General features: G+C 60.7%; 5 protein-coding genes across 5 annotated transcripts; 1 reads left to right on the forward strand and 4 right to left on the reverse strand.

Annotated features, from left to right (window-relative positions):
• Positions 1 to 236: 236 nt before the first annotated feature.
• On the reverse strand, positions 237 to 1,954 carry EHS24_008261 (uncharacterized protein; the record flags this gene model as incomplete). The annotated part of the gene is made up of 7 exons (XM_028623579.1): positions 237 to 836; positions 971 to 1,109; positions 1,197 to 1,260; positions 1,337 to 1,350; positions 1,389 to 1,438; positions 1,483 to 1,531; positions 1,884 to 1,954. The coding sequence occupies 7 exons, from the start codon at positions 1,952 to 1,954 to the stop codon at positions 237 to 239; spliced, it is 987 nt and encodes a 328-aa protein (XP_028476512.1).
• A 455-nt stretch (positions 1,955 to 2,409) lies between these two features.
• EHS24_008262 (uncharacterized protein) lies at positions 2,410 to 3,699 on the reverse strand (the record flags this gene model as incomplete). The annotated part of the gene is made up of 1 exon (XM_028623580.1): positions 2,410 to 3,699. One exon carries the CDS (start codon positions 3,697 to 3,699, stop codon positions 2,410 to 2,412), a length of 1,290 nt encoding a protein of 429 aa, XP_028476513.1.
• An 874-nt stretch (positions 3,700 to 4,573) lies between these two features.
• EHS24_008263 (uncharacterized protein) lies at positions 4,574 to 6,926 on the reverse strand (the record flags this gene model as incomplete). The annotated part of the gene is made up of 11 exons (XM_028623581.1): positions 4,574 to 5,065; positions 5,125 to 5,180; positions 5,225 to 5,348; positions 5,403 to 5,443; positions 5,495 to 5,557; positions 5,605 to 5,935; positions 5,982 to 6,101; positions 6,154 to 6,304; positions 6,356 to 6,572; positions 6,668 to 6,769; positions 6,899 to 6,926. 11 exons carry the CDS (start codon positions 6,924 to 6,926, stop codon positions 4,574 to 4,576), a joined length of 1,725 nt encoding a protein of 574 aa, XP_028476514.1.
• A 693-nt stretch (positions 6,927 to 7,619) lies between these two features.
• On the reverse strand, positions 7,620 to 9,806 carry EHS24_008264 (uncharacterized protein; the record flags this gene model as incomplete). Its single annotated transcript, XM_028623582.1, has 7 exons — positions 7,620 to 8,045; positions 8,140 to 8,340; positions 8,381 to 8,459; positions 8,544 to 8,812; positions 8,856 to 8,939; positions 8,980 to 9,083; positions 9,776 to 9,806. 7 exons carry the CDS (start codon positions 9,804 to 9,806, stop codon positions 7,620 to 7,622), a joined length of 1,194 nt encoding a protein of 397 aa, XP_028476515.1.
• A 50-nt stretch (positions 9,807 to 9,856) lies between these two features.
• GYP5 (GTPase-activating protein) lies at positions 9,857 to 13,944 on the forward strand (the record flags this gene model as incomplete). The annotated part of the gene is made up of 2 exons (XM_028623583.1): positions 9,857 to 13,143; positions 13,206 to 13,944. The coding sequence occupies 2 exons, from the start codon at positions 9,857 to 9,859 to the stop codon at positions 13,942 to 13,944; spliced, it is 4,026 nt and encodes a 1,341-aa protein (XP_028476516.1).
• Positions 13,945 to 14,343: the final 399 nt, after the last annotated feature.

Below are 14,343 nucleotides of genomic sequence, written 5' to 3' on the forward strand. Positions count from 1 at the left end.
CAAGCTGCAACGCGCGTAACCCCTGCTGTCAGATACCATACAGGACCGTTACGACACAATAACGTTTCATATATGACGAACCTGCCAGCACAGTACGGCCAGATGACGTCGTGCTTCCATACTGTATCCTGATTCGTGGTCAGAGAAGCATGAGTGGCACCTGGGGGTGGTCACTGAATCAAGTGGTGCAGCAATGCGTATGTGTGTGTGAATGAACGGGTCTTGCCCCGCTTGCCTCAGGCCCTCTGCATCCGTCCCCCAATCATGCTGAACGCACCGCCCTTGAGCACTCTCTCAGCACGGCGGAACGTCAAGCTCGCACGAGTACCGCGCTCCCTGGTCCAGCCTTCGGCGTTGGCCAGCGCAGACTCGATATCTGGGCGGGCGAGGAGGGCGGCGTTGGCGACTACCACTGGGCGAGCTGAGCCGCCGCCGTCTGCGTCTGCGTCGGTGATCTCGGCGACGGACAGGCCCTCGGCACCAGCGTCCACCTCGGCCGCCTTCACCTCACCACCTGCACCGGCCACAGCCTCGGTTACGACTCCGGGAGCGACACACGTGTCCTTGTCCCTCTCGGCAATGCCGTGCAGGTGCGACTGGTAGAGGTTGCCCGAGAGCACGAACAGTGAGCGAGGGAGGAGCAGGACATGGCCGAGTGGGACGGCGGCGATGGCCTTGCCGCCACCTTCCTCTCCTTCGGGATCGAGTGAGGCCGTGGCGACCATCGGTGGGGACGGGGTCGTGGGGGAGACATAGTGGTGCAGGTCGAGGACGGTGTGGGAGCCGAGTGAGAGAGTGGCGACTAGGGGCCGGAAGGCGGGGCCATCTTCGTGGGGCTGGGCGTTAGCGCAGAACCAGTGGGCCGCACCGCTGCGGGTGAAGAGGGAGACAGAGCGAGGTGTGTTCCGGCATGCACCACCTCGCATGCTCGCCGGCATGAACCTCCCAGACCCGCGACACCGACACTCACAGCAATTCCCTGCCCGGGCTTGTACTCGTTGACCAACACTTGGTTAATCCCCAACGCGTGCTTGCCCTCTTGCACGTCCTTGTCGGTGACGTCCGAGGCAATGTCGAGAAAGGCGTCGATGCGCTGGATGATCTCGGGGCTGGAGATGTGTCAGCTGGCACCGGGTAACCTCTGTACGGGCCGTGCTGTCGTGCGATGGCTCGCCCACCCCTCCAGAGAAACTCACAAAGCAGTGAGAAAATCGGGCATGGGTTCTGGGACCAGCACGTTCTTCTTCGACAGTGTACCTCCTGTGCAGAGGTCGTCAGCAAGTCACTACACCCCCTGGTGCAGGGCAGCACTCTTCTGTCGCCAAGCAGCACGTACCCCAGTACTGCAGTCTGGTGGGTCAGCCATAGGCTCGAGGTTGATTACCCACCTGCGTCCTGTTCCCACAGTCTTCCATTTTGGCTGTGGTGTCTCGTCGATCTGATCCAGGTCAGCTTTCACGTGCAGGAACAGCTGATACTTACTTTACGCAGCAGCAAGGCCTCTTCTTCCTCTGTGATAAAGTCGGCCACGCTGCGTGTGTGAGTAGTGCTGGGAGGGGAGGTGGGGAGGGGAGGGGAGATGGGGTGGCGTGTGGGAATGGGAAACACAGGGCAGAAACTCTAGATAAGAGCGAACGTCCGTGGTGGAGCAGTGCACAGCGCGGCGTGCTGACGCAGGCCCTCCGAGAACCCGTTTGGGAACGATAACAGCAGAGCGGTGCAGTGGAGCCGATAACCATGGATTCTACCTGAATGCCTGCTGGTTTTCACAAGGTCCGCAGGTGGCCAGGTGGTGGGAGGGAAGGCGAGGGAAGACACGCAAGGAAAGATGTGGGTTGACGACGCGGGGGTTGACTAAGCTTGGCCCGCCGGCCCACACTCACTAGTATCCTGCTGGCGGGAGGTGCGGCACACGCTGCTTGTCCAGCAAGGGGAATCGAGGTAGGTCCGCCATTGTCACTCTCGTGGGTTGTTCGTGTTGCCTGTGCAGCAACGCTTTTTGTAGGTGGGTGGTGGTGGATGTGATGATGGAACCCTCTCGAGCGAAACAGGACGTCACAGGCTGCCGGTGGCCAACCTCCACTCACCCGTCCACCTCCACCACAGCCATCACACTTAACGCAACCCCGCCTGAAACAGTGCGCAAACAAGTCGCCAAGGTTTATATCAATACATGGGCCACGGGGTGTACACAATCTATCTAACTTGTCGCCTGGCGTCTATCATAGTCGGGCGGTTACATGCGAACGGCGAGAGCTTGAGAGCGAATGGCTTGAAATCAGGCCAACGGCGGTCTTGCAACGAGTCTTCGCGCCATTTTTGAGCATTTCGGGGGGGGGTCCAGAAACAGTGTCTTGAGAGAGGAAACAGAAACCAAGTCGAGGGGGAGACAGCAAGACGTCTAGGCAATCACGACCTCCTCCTCGCCTCCTCCTTGCTCTCCTCGGGCTGCTGGCTGGCGCCGCCCAACAGCCACTCGAGGCCGACACCGCGCGCGACGGCCTGGCGCACAAAGCCCTGGACCTGCGCGCCGAGCCCGCCGTCACCGGCCGCGCCGCCAAAGATGGCTGAGAGGATGTCGGGGGGAGGCGGGACGCCGTTGGCGTTGGCGGCGCCGGCACCGTGGTACCCGCCGGCGCGGGACTGGGATCCTGGACGCTTGTTGTTGCGGGGCGGGGCGTCCCAGAAGCTCGAGTCGGACCCGCTGCTGGATCCCGACCGGGGCCGGCGCGAGTTGCGGCTTGAAGAGGAGCGAGAGGCGTCGCTCGAGGCGTAGTTGTAGTTGTAGCCTGCGGGTCCGCGGCCGGGGGGAGGTCCGCCGCGCTGCTGGGCGGGCGCGCCGGCTCCAGCCTCCATACCGGCATACTGCCTCAGCGCCTCAAAGAGGACGTCGATGCCGCCTTGGCCAGTCGCGGCCATGACCCAGGCGATGAGGGCGATGACGGGCCCGATTCGGAAACAGAAGCGCATGAACCGCGCAATGTACCCGACAAACCCAGCGACGATGGCCCACACGACATAGAGGGCGACGAGCACGAGGAGGAACTGGGTGTAGGGTGCCAAGGCGCGGAGGACGGGGACGAGCGTCTCGGGGCGAGAGAGGTCGGGAGGGTTCTCGGCGATGGCTTGCAGGTCGTATGGGAGGTACGGAACCACGTAGCGGTAGACAAGGCTGCGGGCGAGCGATGTGAGCGACAAGCGTCCAGAAGAAGTCTTGGGAGGGGGTGCGGATGGGAAAGAGTGGGGGAAGGGGGTCGCAGGAAGCAGGTGCGGTGGCGGGCCGCCCATGTCGGCGAGGGTCATGGCCGAGACGTCCAAGTCCATGTCCATGTCGTCGCCGTCAACACCGTGGGAGCCGGCGACGAATGACGTCGACAAGTGGCTTGGGTGAGCCGGGTGGTAGCTGTAGTGCGCCGACGAAGGGTGCAGGTGGTCGACGCTGACACTGGCGTGCTGGTGGCGTTGGGTGTTGTGCGCTGCGTAGTTGGAACGCAGGTGCGGGTGGGACTGGGAGTGGGCGATGCGAGCCGAGGTGTGTGCCGAGTGCGAGGAGCTGCTGCTCGTCGTCGTCGAGTGCGAGTGGGCCGCGTAGGCCGAGTTGAGCGACGCCGTGGAGCGAGAGCGAGCAGGACCGGTGTGGTGGTGGTGGTAGTGGTAACCTGGGGGTGCCGGGGGGTGGAACTCTGCCAGAGCGGGCATGGTGGGTGGTGTGGGGGGGCGCGGGCGTGGTGTTTATGTGGTGGATGTGGAAGGAGGAGAGAAAGAAGACAAGGATGGGACAGGAGGCCACTTACTTCATGATGGCGATTACAGGGACCCCTCTGATAACGCACCGCAGCGGGGGGGAAGGGAAGGACAAGGAGGAGCAAACGTGGGATGAGACGGCCGTTGGGTGGGTGACAGGCAGAAGAGGCAAAACAAGGCAGAGCTTTGTTTGTGGGCGGCGACACGGCGACCGGTGACGAGACACACCGTAGAACGGGGGCCCTGGGCCCGATTCACCGCATGCGCGGCGGGTGGCAAAAAAATAAAAAGCTCGGCGTGGGAATCCGGCGCGCCGCAACCCCCGTCCATCGACCACCAGATGCACCCATTGCCGGTCCATGCGTCCACGCATCCACATGCCAGCTAGCCTTCTGCGCACTAGGAACCCACCCTCCCATACACCCGACTTGCCCCGATATGCATCTGGAACGAACATGGCGACATTCAAAAGGCTGGCGTGGTTTATCGGTGCCGCCGTCTGCCTGCCATCCCAGCCCTCGTCAGTCTACCCGGTTGCCCGGCCGGTTGACCAGCTACCGGCACCTGTCCCATGGGTCAAAAGTCGACCGTCCATCGGACACAGAGACGCAGCGGAACGCTTTCCTTTCATACTTTCAATCATAAATGGGACACCCCTCTGTGTCACCTCACTTCCTCCCGGTGCCGTGTAGTGTGCAGCCTCCGCCTGTGGCCACAGCCGCCACCCAAAAGACCTCACGCAGCACAGCACACTAACACGCTAGCCCCCCTCCGCTGGCCGCTGGTTGGCTTGGCTCACACCCAAAACGCTCACCGCTCACTTTTGCTCTCACGCCTTCCAGGCACTCAGCGCGGCCTTGCCCTCGGCCTCCACGACGCTGAACACGTGCTTGACGTCGTCGAGCGTCGTGGTGCGTCCACCGATTGCAAAGCGGATACAAAAGATCTCGCTCTCGGGCGTCTTGAGTAATGTTTGGGTGAGCATCACCTCGGGGTGGTGCGCCAGGCGGTTGTTCAGGTCGGCGTTGAGCTTGTTGAGCTCCTCGTCGGACGCCCTTTCGCCGTCATTGACGAGACGGAACGACAAAAGACCGAGCGAGGGCGGGGTGACAATCTCAAAGTTGGGTGTCTGCTCAATGTGTTTGGCCAGCTCGCCACACAGGTTCACACCGCTGCGCAGGTGCTTTTGCAGACCCTCGACACCATAGCTGCGAAGAACAAACCACAGCTTGATGCTGCGGAAACGACGGCCAAGGGACAGCTGCCAGTTGCGGTAGTCAATCACCGTGCCGGCGTCTCCTTCCTTTGTGCGAAGGAATGCCTATAGCTGGTGTCAGCAGTTGAACCGAGTTGTTTAAACAACGCCGGATAAAGACTCACCGGAGTGACATCCAGTGCCTCGGTCAGGTCACGGCGGTCACGGACAAAGAACAGTGCTGCGGATCAGAAAAGCGGTCCGTCACACGTCAAACAAACTCACAGCAGTCAAACCCAACCAGACCCCACTTGTGGGCGTTGGTGCAGAACGAGTCGGCATACTTGTTCACCTCGGCCAGGCGCAGCCTCTCGCGCTGCTCGGGGAGGGCAAACGCGATACCGGCCCACTGCGCATGTCAGCGGGAATGGGCGAGGTCATCAGCACTCTATTTCGAACTCACAGCAGCGTCGACGTGCATGAACATGGTAGGATATTGCTTGACTGAAAGGGTCAGCTGGAAAGGAGAGTCCACTGGCAGCTCAGTCCACTCACCAACCTCGCCGAGCTCGGCAATGTAGTCTACAGCACCCGACGACGTCGTGCCGACGGTTCCAACTGGGAGTGTTAGCTGCAATTCAGATCCAACTCGAAGCGATACTCACTGACCATGAAGGGTGTAAGACCCTTGGCGATGTCCTCCTCGATAGCCTTCTTGAGCGTGTCGCCGCGGAGCGCGTAGCCGTCCTCGACATGAACCGGGAGGGAGCGGAAGGGCATGCCCAGGATGACACCGGCCTTGACACCGAGCGAGTGGGTCTGGGTCGAGCCGTACATGACGAGCTTTTTGGTGTGCTCCTGACGAATGGCGGTGGGCACGTCAATGGGCGTGAGCGAGTCGGCGTCCGAGTAGCCGTTGGACTGGCGGGCGATGGTGCGCAGAGCGCGCTCGCGCGCCGCAATGGTGGCCGTGAGGGCACACTCCGAGGCCGAGTTCTGCAACTGTCAGCAGTGGACACGACCGAGTCTCATCTCCACTCACACCAATGGTACCACCACCGTGGCCGGAGCTGGTGAGGAAGTCGCTATCCAAGCCGAGGATCTGGGCCATCCAGTCCATGACCACCTGCTCGAGCTCCGTACACGCGGGTGAGCAAGTCCACTGAGGTATAGAGTTAGCTCAGAACACCGGCAGCGGCAGCAACAGTACTCACGTTGAAGCCTGGATTGGTCACGCTCGACGAGTACATGTCGCCCAGGATGGACTCAAAGGTCACAATGCCAGGAAAGTAGCCAAAGAACTTGCCGTGCTGCCAGTGGGTGATGCCAGGGATGATCTTGGACTGAAAGTCGGCTGCAATCTCGCTGAAGGGTTGGCCCGACGTGGGTGCCGAAGCTGGTGGTCAGCTGGCGAACACTGGTACATGACGAGGAGGTGCAGTGAGAGAGAGAGCAAAGGGAAGACGAGGAGGGAAGACGAGGAGGGAAGGCAAAGACAAAGACGCATCAGCCTCGCCAACTGGACCATGGGCATCTCCCGGGTCAACCACCCAAGAGCTCAGTAGGCCAGTAGGCCACATGTCTGTCCTGGGCTTCTGGAAACGCTTCTTCTGGCTCGCGTTAGGCCATGCCACTGTCCAAGTCGCCCCGCTGCCCGTTTCCAAGCGGAGATGTGCGGGTAAGGGCCGAGGGGAGGTGTTCAAGAAGGGCAGGGAGGAATGTACCCACTAGGCAGTTGCTTGACGAGGTATCCTGGCTCGACCTCGGCCTTGACATTGCGTTCCGGGAGGGTGTTATAGTAGTCGCAGATCTGGTCAATGGCGGCATAGCCTGTTTGGTCGAGGTTGCACGGTTGGGAGGTGTGGACAGAGACAAGGGATACGGAGAATGGTGGAGGGCGTCGAGCCAGACACACAAATGTCAGCGATTGATCCGACCTCTGCAGTGTGTTCAACGTACCGGCCTTGCGGAACTCTTCAACGTCCATGATTCCGATGTTGGTCTATACCCTGGTCAATAGAGTGATATGTTCAAACGCAGAACACAAAGGTGTGGAAAGAACACGGTTGCGCTGGCCAGGTGGACGCATGTGCCCAGGTGGGCTGCATGGGCCGGATGTCAAGCGAGGCGGCCGGCACCGAACGGTTCGACGTCAGTGCCGCTGTATCCGCGGCAGGGCAAATCGGTTCATCCGTCGATAAGCATGTTGTTTTCCGCACCATCGTCGTCCACCATCTTCGGGTCTGACAAATACGTAGAGAGTGTCAGATCACATCTTCAAATCCACAGACGCTGTATGCATGTATTCTGCTCTACGTTCTAGTACAATTTTGTGACAATGATTGGCGGAAAAAAGTGGTGTGTAGTTTGAGTTGTGTGGTGATGGACGGGCGGGTAAACCAAAAAGAGCGGCGCGAAAGCCATGGGCAGGTTGGCGCCAGCGCTAGCCAGCGCTCTCGCCATCACTCCATTCGTCACCCCCATTTGTATGCTTAATGAGAGTTGGTGGGCGTGACTGGCAGTCCCCATTTGGTGGCCGCTATCGCTTGGACAGACGCCCAGTCACCGCGTCCTCGCTCTTTGGGACGCGGGGCCTGTGCGTTGTGCGTCATTGATAACGGCCGACCAACTGATGATCTGCTCAAGGAACAGGCCAGCTGGTTCCAATCGTTTAATCGGATCAGCGACGCTCTGGCGACAGATAGCGCGTGTCGACCACTTCTGGCAAGGGGTCGAGCTCGGGCAGAGGTTCCGGGAGCTGCACCGCGCCGTCGCCAGCACGCGAAGCCCACGAGGTGCTGGGCATTTGCACATCGAAACGGAGGTACAGGTCACCCTTGGTCCCCCGGCCGCGGTGGGGCATACCCTCGCCACGGACAACCCAGACGTCCTTGTGCTGGATGATACGCTCACCGCGACCGCTTTCAACGCGGATACCGCGGCCGTCGAGGTGAACGATGAGGACGCGGTTGAAGCCAAGCAGTGCCTCTGACAGGTTGATCTTGACGTTGGTCTGCAGGTCGCCGGGGCTGGCACCACTGCGGAGGAGAGTTGGGTGGGGCTTAATGCGGATGTGGAAGATGACATCGCCGGCTGGCACGTCGGGCTAAATGTGTGAGCACAGTGCCCTGTTGGGACAGACGCAATGTGTGGTGACTACCTCTGCCCTGTCACGTTGCAGTCAACGCTCCGCTGCTCACCTCTTCGTCTCCTTCACCCTTGAGAGCAATGCGCTCGCTGTCTTCGGTACCAGGGTCGATCATAAACTCGACACGCTTCTTCTCCTTGACGACCTTCTTGCCTTTGCACTTCTTGCAGCGGTCCTTGTCGCGAATGTGCTGGCCCTCGCCGTCACAGTCTGGGCAAGGTACACGCACTTTGCCGACGATTCCAACACCGAGCTGGCATGTAAGCAAAGGCCCCATGGCTCAATAGACCTACATGACGGTCGGCGAAGATGACACCCTTGCCTTCGCACTTGCCGCACTGGGTCATCTTCATGCCTTCCCTGCCGCCGCGTCTGCATGTGGTCTTAGCTCGGTCCAACGGTCGTCATGGAATACCGGCCACCAAGAGCCAGGCATCCACACACATGGGTACTTACCCCTTGCAGGGCTTGCAGATGCGGTCCCTCGACAGCGCCATGACGACCTTTTTACCAACATAGGCCTCCTCCAGCGAGATCTCATACGGCACGACCGTGTCCTTGCCTCGCCTGGGCCTCGGTCCCCGGCCGGCTGGGTCAAACCCATGTGGTGGGCCACCAGGAAAGCCGCCCATACCGCCAAACATGGCCTCGAACAGGTCATCATAATCGGCAGGGCCGCCGCCCCGAGGTGGTCCGTCTGGGCCGTGTTGGTCATATGCAGCGCGCTTTGGATGTCAGTTCAAATAGGTTTTGAGTCTTGTAACTTACCTCGTTTGGATCCATAAGCGTCTCATAGGCCTGGCCAATGGCCTGGAACATCTCGTGGGCGTTGGGGTCATCGGGGTTCTTATCCTGGACAACGTTAGAGGCAAGGCTGTCAAACGCTACGCACTGGGTGATGCTTCATGGCCTTTTTCTTGTAGGCCTTTTTGATTTCCACCTCTGTTGCGTCGACGCTGACCTCCAAGAGGTCATAGTAGGCTGTGTCGTACACCACTGGAAGAGATCAGCTATGGCGACTGGTACGGGAAGCAAGATGGAAGCTCACTGGTGGTTGAATGTGATGAGACGACAGAGCGATGTAGATGTATAGAAGTGGTCTAGTCACCCCCGCCGAGAGTGGACGAGTGTGGGCGGCGAAAAAGGCGAATCCGGGGTCCCGCAGACAATCCTCAGCCGAAAGAGGGTGGATGGAATAAGGGAATTTGCATTAGAACGTTAATTACATTTGTGGTGTAATTGGAATAAAAAAGGTAAATCCAACCGGTGTGCCCACGAGCGGGTCCAACGGGACGCGGCCCAGTCTCTCCCTTGTCACGTCGAATGCGCGTGTTTCAGGCTGTGCGGCGCGCGCGCACGCTCAAAGCTCACACTGGACACACCCACGCACCCAGGCCACCCACCGCGCACCGGTCCCGTCGCTCGTCCTGACGGCCTCTGGCGCGGTCTCTCTTTGCTGCGCTTCTGCATTGTCCACCTGTCCCTCTCTCCATCCCGGGTCCTCCTCCGCTCAACGCCGTCTCTCTCTCGCTCTCTCTTTCGCTCTTTTTATCTCTCCCACACTCGTCCTCTCCCAAAAGTACAACACACACATACACACACACAGAGTTATACGCCGTCAACCACCCCCCACGACTCACGACCTGCTCCCTGCTACGACCCAAATCCTTTTGATTCTTCGATCACACAGCCCGACAGCAGGGCAGCTCCCACGCCCATTTTGAGTGTCCTCCACCACCACCGACTCACAGACGACACGTTTCCACACCATGGCGTCTCCTTCCCCCAAGCACTCTAACATCGACTTGGACGCTGGAGATGAGATTGATCTCGACCTCGACACGACGTCCGCACTGGGCACGGCCACAAGTCCCACCAGCACAGGGCTGAACGGCCTGGGCCTAAAGATCACCCCGAAGCCCCGCACCGGTAGCGTGACCTTGAGCACCTCACCGTCGGCGTCGTCGAGCGTGAACAAGGTGCGCGCAGCAGCTGCCATGTGGGAGCACAAGGACCCCAAGCCGACCTCCAAGCCCAACACGACGACCCCAGCCTGGAGCTCGGCAGCTCGTAAGACCTCGCGTTCTGGTTCGACGTCGACTTCGAGCCCGCGCAGTACGGCGTCAAGCCGCGTCCCCGTCCCTGGCTCGTCCAGCACCGCCAGCGCCGCCGCCTCAGGCTCGCCTCACGCAGTCTCGCCTCGCCTGCCCCTCACACCCAAGCTCACGTCGCCGACGCTGTCGTCCCCGCGCACGCCGCCCAGTGCGTACAAGACCCTCGAGAACAAGCGCAACACAGGCGGCGGCAGCAGCGGCGGTATCAAGCCGCTTAAACTGACTGGTCGCTCCGCATCAACCAACTCAATCTCGTCGATCACCTCGTCCAGGTCGGCCACCTCTCCTAGGCCTCCTGCGGCTGACGAGATCCCCAGCGTTGCCGAAGAGGAGACTATGACCGAGGACGTACCCTTGGATGACGAGGTGCCTACTGCTATTGTCGACGAGGTTGCCCTTGTGGAATCAACTCCAGCCCCAGTGGAGGTCTCGCCCAAGGCCTCAATCAAGTCGTTCATGTCGTCACCAAAGGTCGCCACTTCGATCCGTGACTCGCCCAAATTTTCTTCTCCAACTATCTCGTCACCCGAGATTGCGCACTCGCCTGTGCCCGAGATTGCGCACTCGCATGTGCTCGATGAGTCTCCAAAGTTCCAGTCGCTCACGCTGGAGGAGTCGTCCAAAGAGTCGCCCAAGCACGATGACGTCAATCTCGCGTCGCCCGAGCAGAATGATATCAAGCTCGCGTCCCCCGAGTACCAGGATGTCAAGCTGGCATCGCCCGAGCAGAATGATATCAAGCTCGCGTCCCCCGAGCAGAATGATATCAAGCTCGCGTCCCCCGAGCACCAGGATGTCAAGCTTGCTTCCCCCGAGCACCAGGATGTCGAGCTCGCGTCCCCCGAGTACCAGGATGTCAAGCTCGCGTCCCCTGAGCTCCCCAGTCTACCTGCCCTGGCCGTGTCGCCAAAGCTGGCTCCTCTGTCCCCCGAGTCGAACTTTGAGCCGACTCCTCTCCCCAGCGCACAGCCAACGCCCGAGGTCCACAATGTCAACCTGTCACCAGAGGTTCAGCGCCTTGGCCTCGCCTCCCCCGACGCTCAGCGTGGTGGCCTGACCCCCGACTTTGGCCGTTCCGGCAACATGTCAGACCTTTCCCCCGCATCTGTGTATGAGGATTTCTCCCCATCGTCTGGCAAGGTCGACCTTCTCCCAGCCGCCGAGACGATTGCCGTGTCACCTGTCTTCACATCTGGCGGCGGTGGCCTCGAGCTGGACACACATCTCGCCCCCGAGAACGACGACGATGGGTCCCACTACGAACAAGAGGAGGAAGAGGACCAAGTCCTGTCGGATGTGGAACTGTCTCCGCCCCCTAAGACCCCGTCCAAGCCCTCGTTTAACCAGTCGACACCCGACACTCCCGAGCGTGTGATCGTCTCGCCTGCTGCTGAGACTCCTCGTGCATTTGACCCTGCAACGACCATCACACCGGCTTCCCCTATGAATCCCGAGGACCTGCGCGACGCGAACAATGGCCATGACCTTCCTCTGCTGCCCGCAACCCCTGTGGGCCAGACCCTTACGATCAACGAGTTTGAAGAGGTCAAGCTGTCGCCCGCCAAGCAGGAGGAGCCCACTCCTTCGTCTACACCACAGCGCTCGCTTCCCTCGATCTTCTCCCGCGTGCTCGACTACAACAGCACTCCTCCCCCTGCTCCACCCAAGGACAAGGAGGTGGCTGCTGACAAGGATGCCAGCCCCACCCTAGCCAAGGAGGACAAGCAGGCACGCACTTCGAGCACCGCTAGCAAGGACTCGAAGGAGTCACTTTCCACCAGCCGCAGCCGCTTCTTTACCTCGGCAACATCCGCGTTTGGGGGCTTCAACCTTCCCTCCGTGTCTCTGCCGTCTATGCCGGCCATGCCGTCCGTCAGTCGTGGTGTGAGCGTGAGCTCTAACAGCGACATCACGCCTCCCTCGGAACCTGTTGTCCCATCACCTGCTGCTCTCTCGCCCGCTGCCCTACCGTCGGCGGCCACTTCTCCAGGTGGCACGTCCAACTGGCGCACGACTATGAGCCAATTCCTCTCCACGCGTGCTGCCAGCATGACGGGCCCGTCGTCCGTGGCCACTCCTCCCTCGCCACTCTCGTCGGCCTTCCCTCCCCGCACAAGCAGTATCAAGGCGCCGACCCACATCTCCACGGCGTCGCAGACAACCGCTGCGAACCTTCTCCTGCACCGCCTCGACTCGCCCACTGCGCTCCGTGACCGTCGTCAAAGCCGCGAGGTCGGCGGCTCCGACATGCTCCGTGAGGGCTTTGAGCGCGTGCGCGGAGAGATGGAGGGTGCTGCGCGTGACATTCGCCGCCAGCGTGCACGCGGGTCCGAAATTGACAACTCGGACATTGACTGGGTGTTCTGGGGTGCCGTCGTTCAGGACTATGAGGAAGTGGCGCGCACTCAGCCCAAGGAGCTCTCCAAGGCGATCCAGCAAGGTATCCCGCCTGTCATCCGCGGTCCTATCTGGCAGCTCATGAGCTCGAGCAAAAGCAGCAACCTCGAAGAGACGTACAAGGCGCTTCTCAAGCTCAACTCTCCGCACGAAAAGGCCATCCACAAGGACATTACTCGAACCTTCCCCACGCACAAGTTCTTCCAGAACACTGGCGCTGGCCAGGACGGTCTCTTCATGGTCGTCAAGGCATACTCACTCTACGACCGTGAGGTTGGTTACACCCAGGGCATTGCGTTCATCGTCGCTGCCTTGCTGCTGAACATGCCCGACGAGGAGGCGTTCTGCGTTCTTGTGCGTCTCATGGACTCGTACAACCTCCGTTCGCACTACCTGGCCGACATGCCCGGTCTCCAACTCCGTCTGTACCAGTTTGACCGCCTGCTCGAGGACGTCCTCCCGCTCCTCAGCAACCACCTCGTCCGCAAGGGTGTCAAGAGCTCAATGTTCGCTTCGCAGTGGTTCATGACGTTGTTCTCGTACCGGTAAGTTTAAGCAGGATAAAACCTCCCTTCAGCCGGCCCCGTTGCTTACCGTCTTGCTCCAGGTTCCCGCTGTCGCTCGTGTACCGTGTGCTCGACATTGTGCTCGCCGAGGGCATCGAGGCCATCTTCCGCTTCTCTCTTGCGCTCCTTCGCAAGTCCGAGGACGAGCTCCTCAAGCTTGAGTTTGAGGACATTATCGCGTACCTCCAGGGCGACATGTTTGAGGTGTACCGCGCCGATCCCGGAGAGGGTGATGCGCAAGAAGGCAGCCGCGAGGGCGAGGAAGAATGGCGTACCAACGACTTCGTCCGCGACGCTTACGAGGTCCACATCACCCCTCTGATGCTCGACCAGTACGAGTCTGAGTGGGAGGAGAAGTGTCGCGCTGAGATGGCGCACGCTCGCGAGATTGACCAGCTGCGCACGGCCAACCGTCACCTCAGCGCCCAGATCAAGACCCTCGAGAGCTCCCTTGCGACCATGAATACGGAGCACGTCGAGCTTGTGCGTCAGCTCGTCATGGCCAAGATTGCCAAGGAGGACATGGAGACCGAGCTCGTCAAATACAAGTCGCTCTGTGCTTCCCTCTCGCAGGCGGTCCCCACCGACGTTGACGGCGCGCTGGCATCCAACCCTTCGGGCCTGAGCCTGGCATCGGTCCGCAGCGCTGCCGCTTCCATGGCGTCCTCTTCGCCATCGCTCAGCAACGGCGACCACCTCGGTGACCACTTTACCTCGCCCCCACCGGCGCGCAACAGCGCTACATCGTCCCGGTCCATCAGCCCCGGTGCCGGTCAATGACTCGGACGCGCTGAGCCTACTCCCCAGTCTCGCGCCTCCTCCCCATCTCAAACCCTGTCGTCGCTGCCTCTCCGCACCATCTCCCGCCAACCATCGTCCTCGTCACTACTGCCACTGTCACTGTCAACCTCCCCCTCCAATTCCCGTCCGGGGTCGCGCGCACCTTCGCCGGCTCCCTCGGTCAGCTCCGTTTCCACGCTTGCGTCGTTCTGGAACCGCAAGCGTGGTTCTTGAATAAAACACGCCCCAACTTCAACAACCAGCCCGGTTTGCCTTGCTGCCCAACCTACCTGCTGTGTACCCGCTCCGGGCTGGCCCCAGCGGACTCGGCCCAACCCCACCAAACCACCTCCACGTAGATATCCATTATACATCATGCATGTCCCCGCAGGACCAGTC

The sequence above is a fragment of the Apiotrichum porosum genome (genome assembly GCF_003942205.1).
Source record: "Apiotrichum porosum strain DSM 27194 chromosome Unknown scaffold_6, whole genome shotgun sequence".
Taxonomy (NCBI): domain Eukaryota; kingdom Fungi; phylum Basidiomycota; class Tremellomycetes; order Trichosporonales; family Trichosporonaceae; genus Apiotrichum; species Apiotrichum porosum.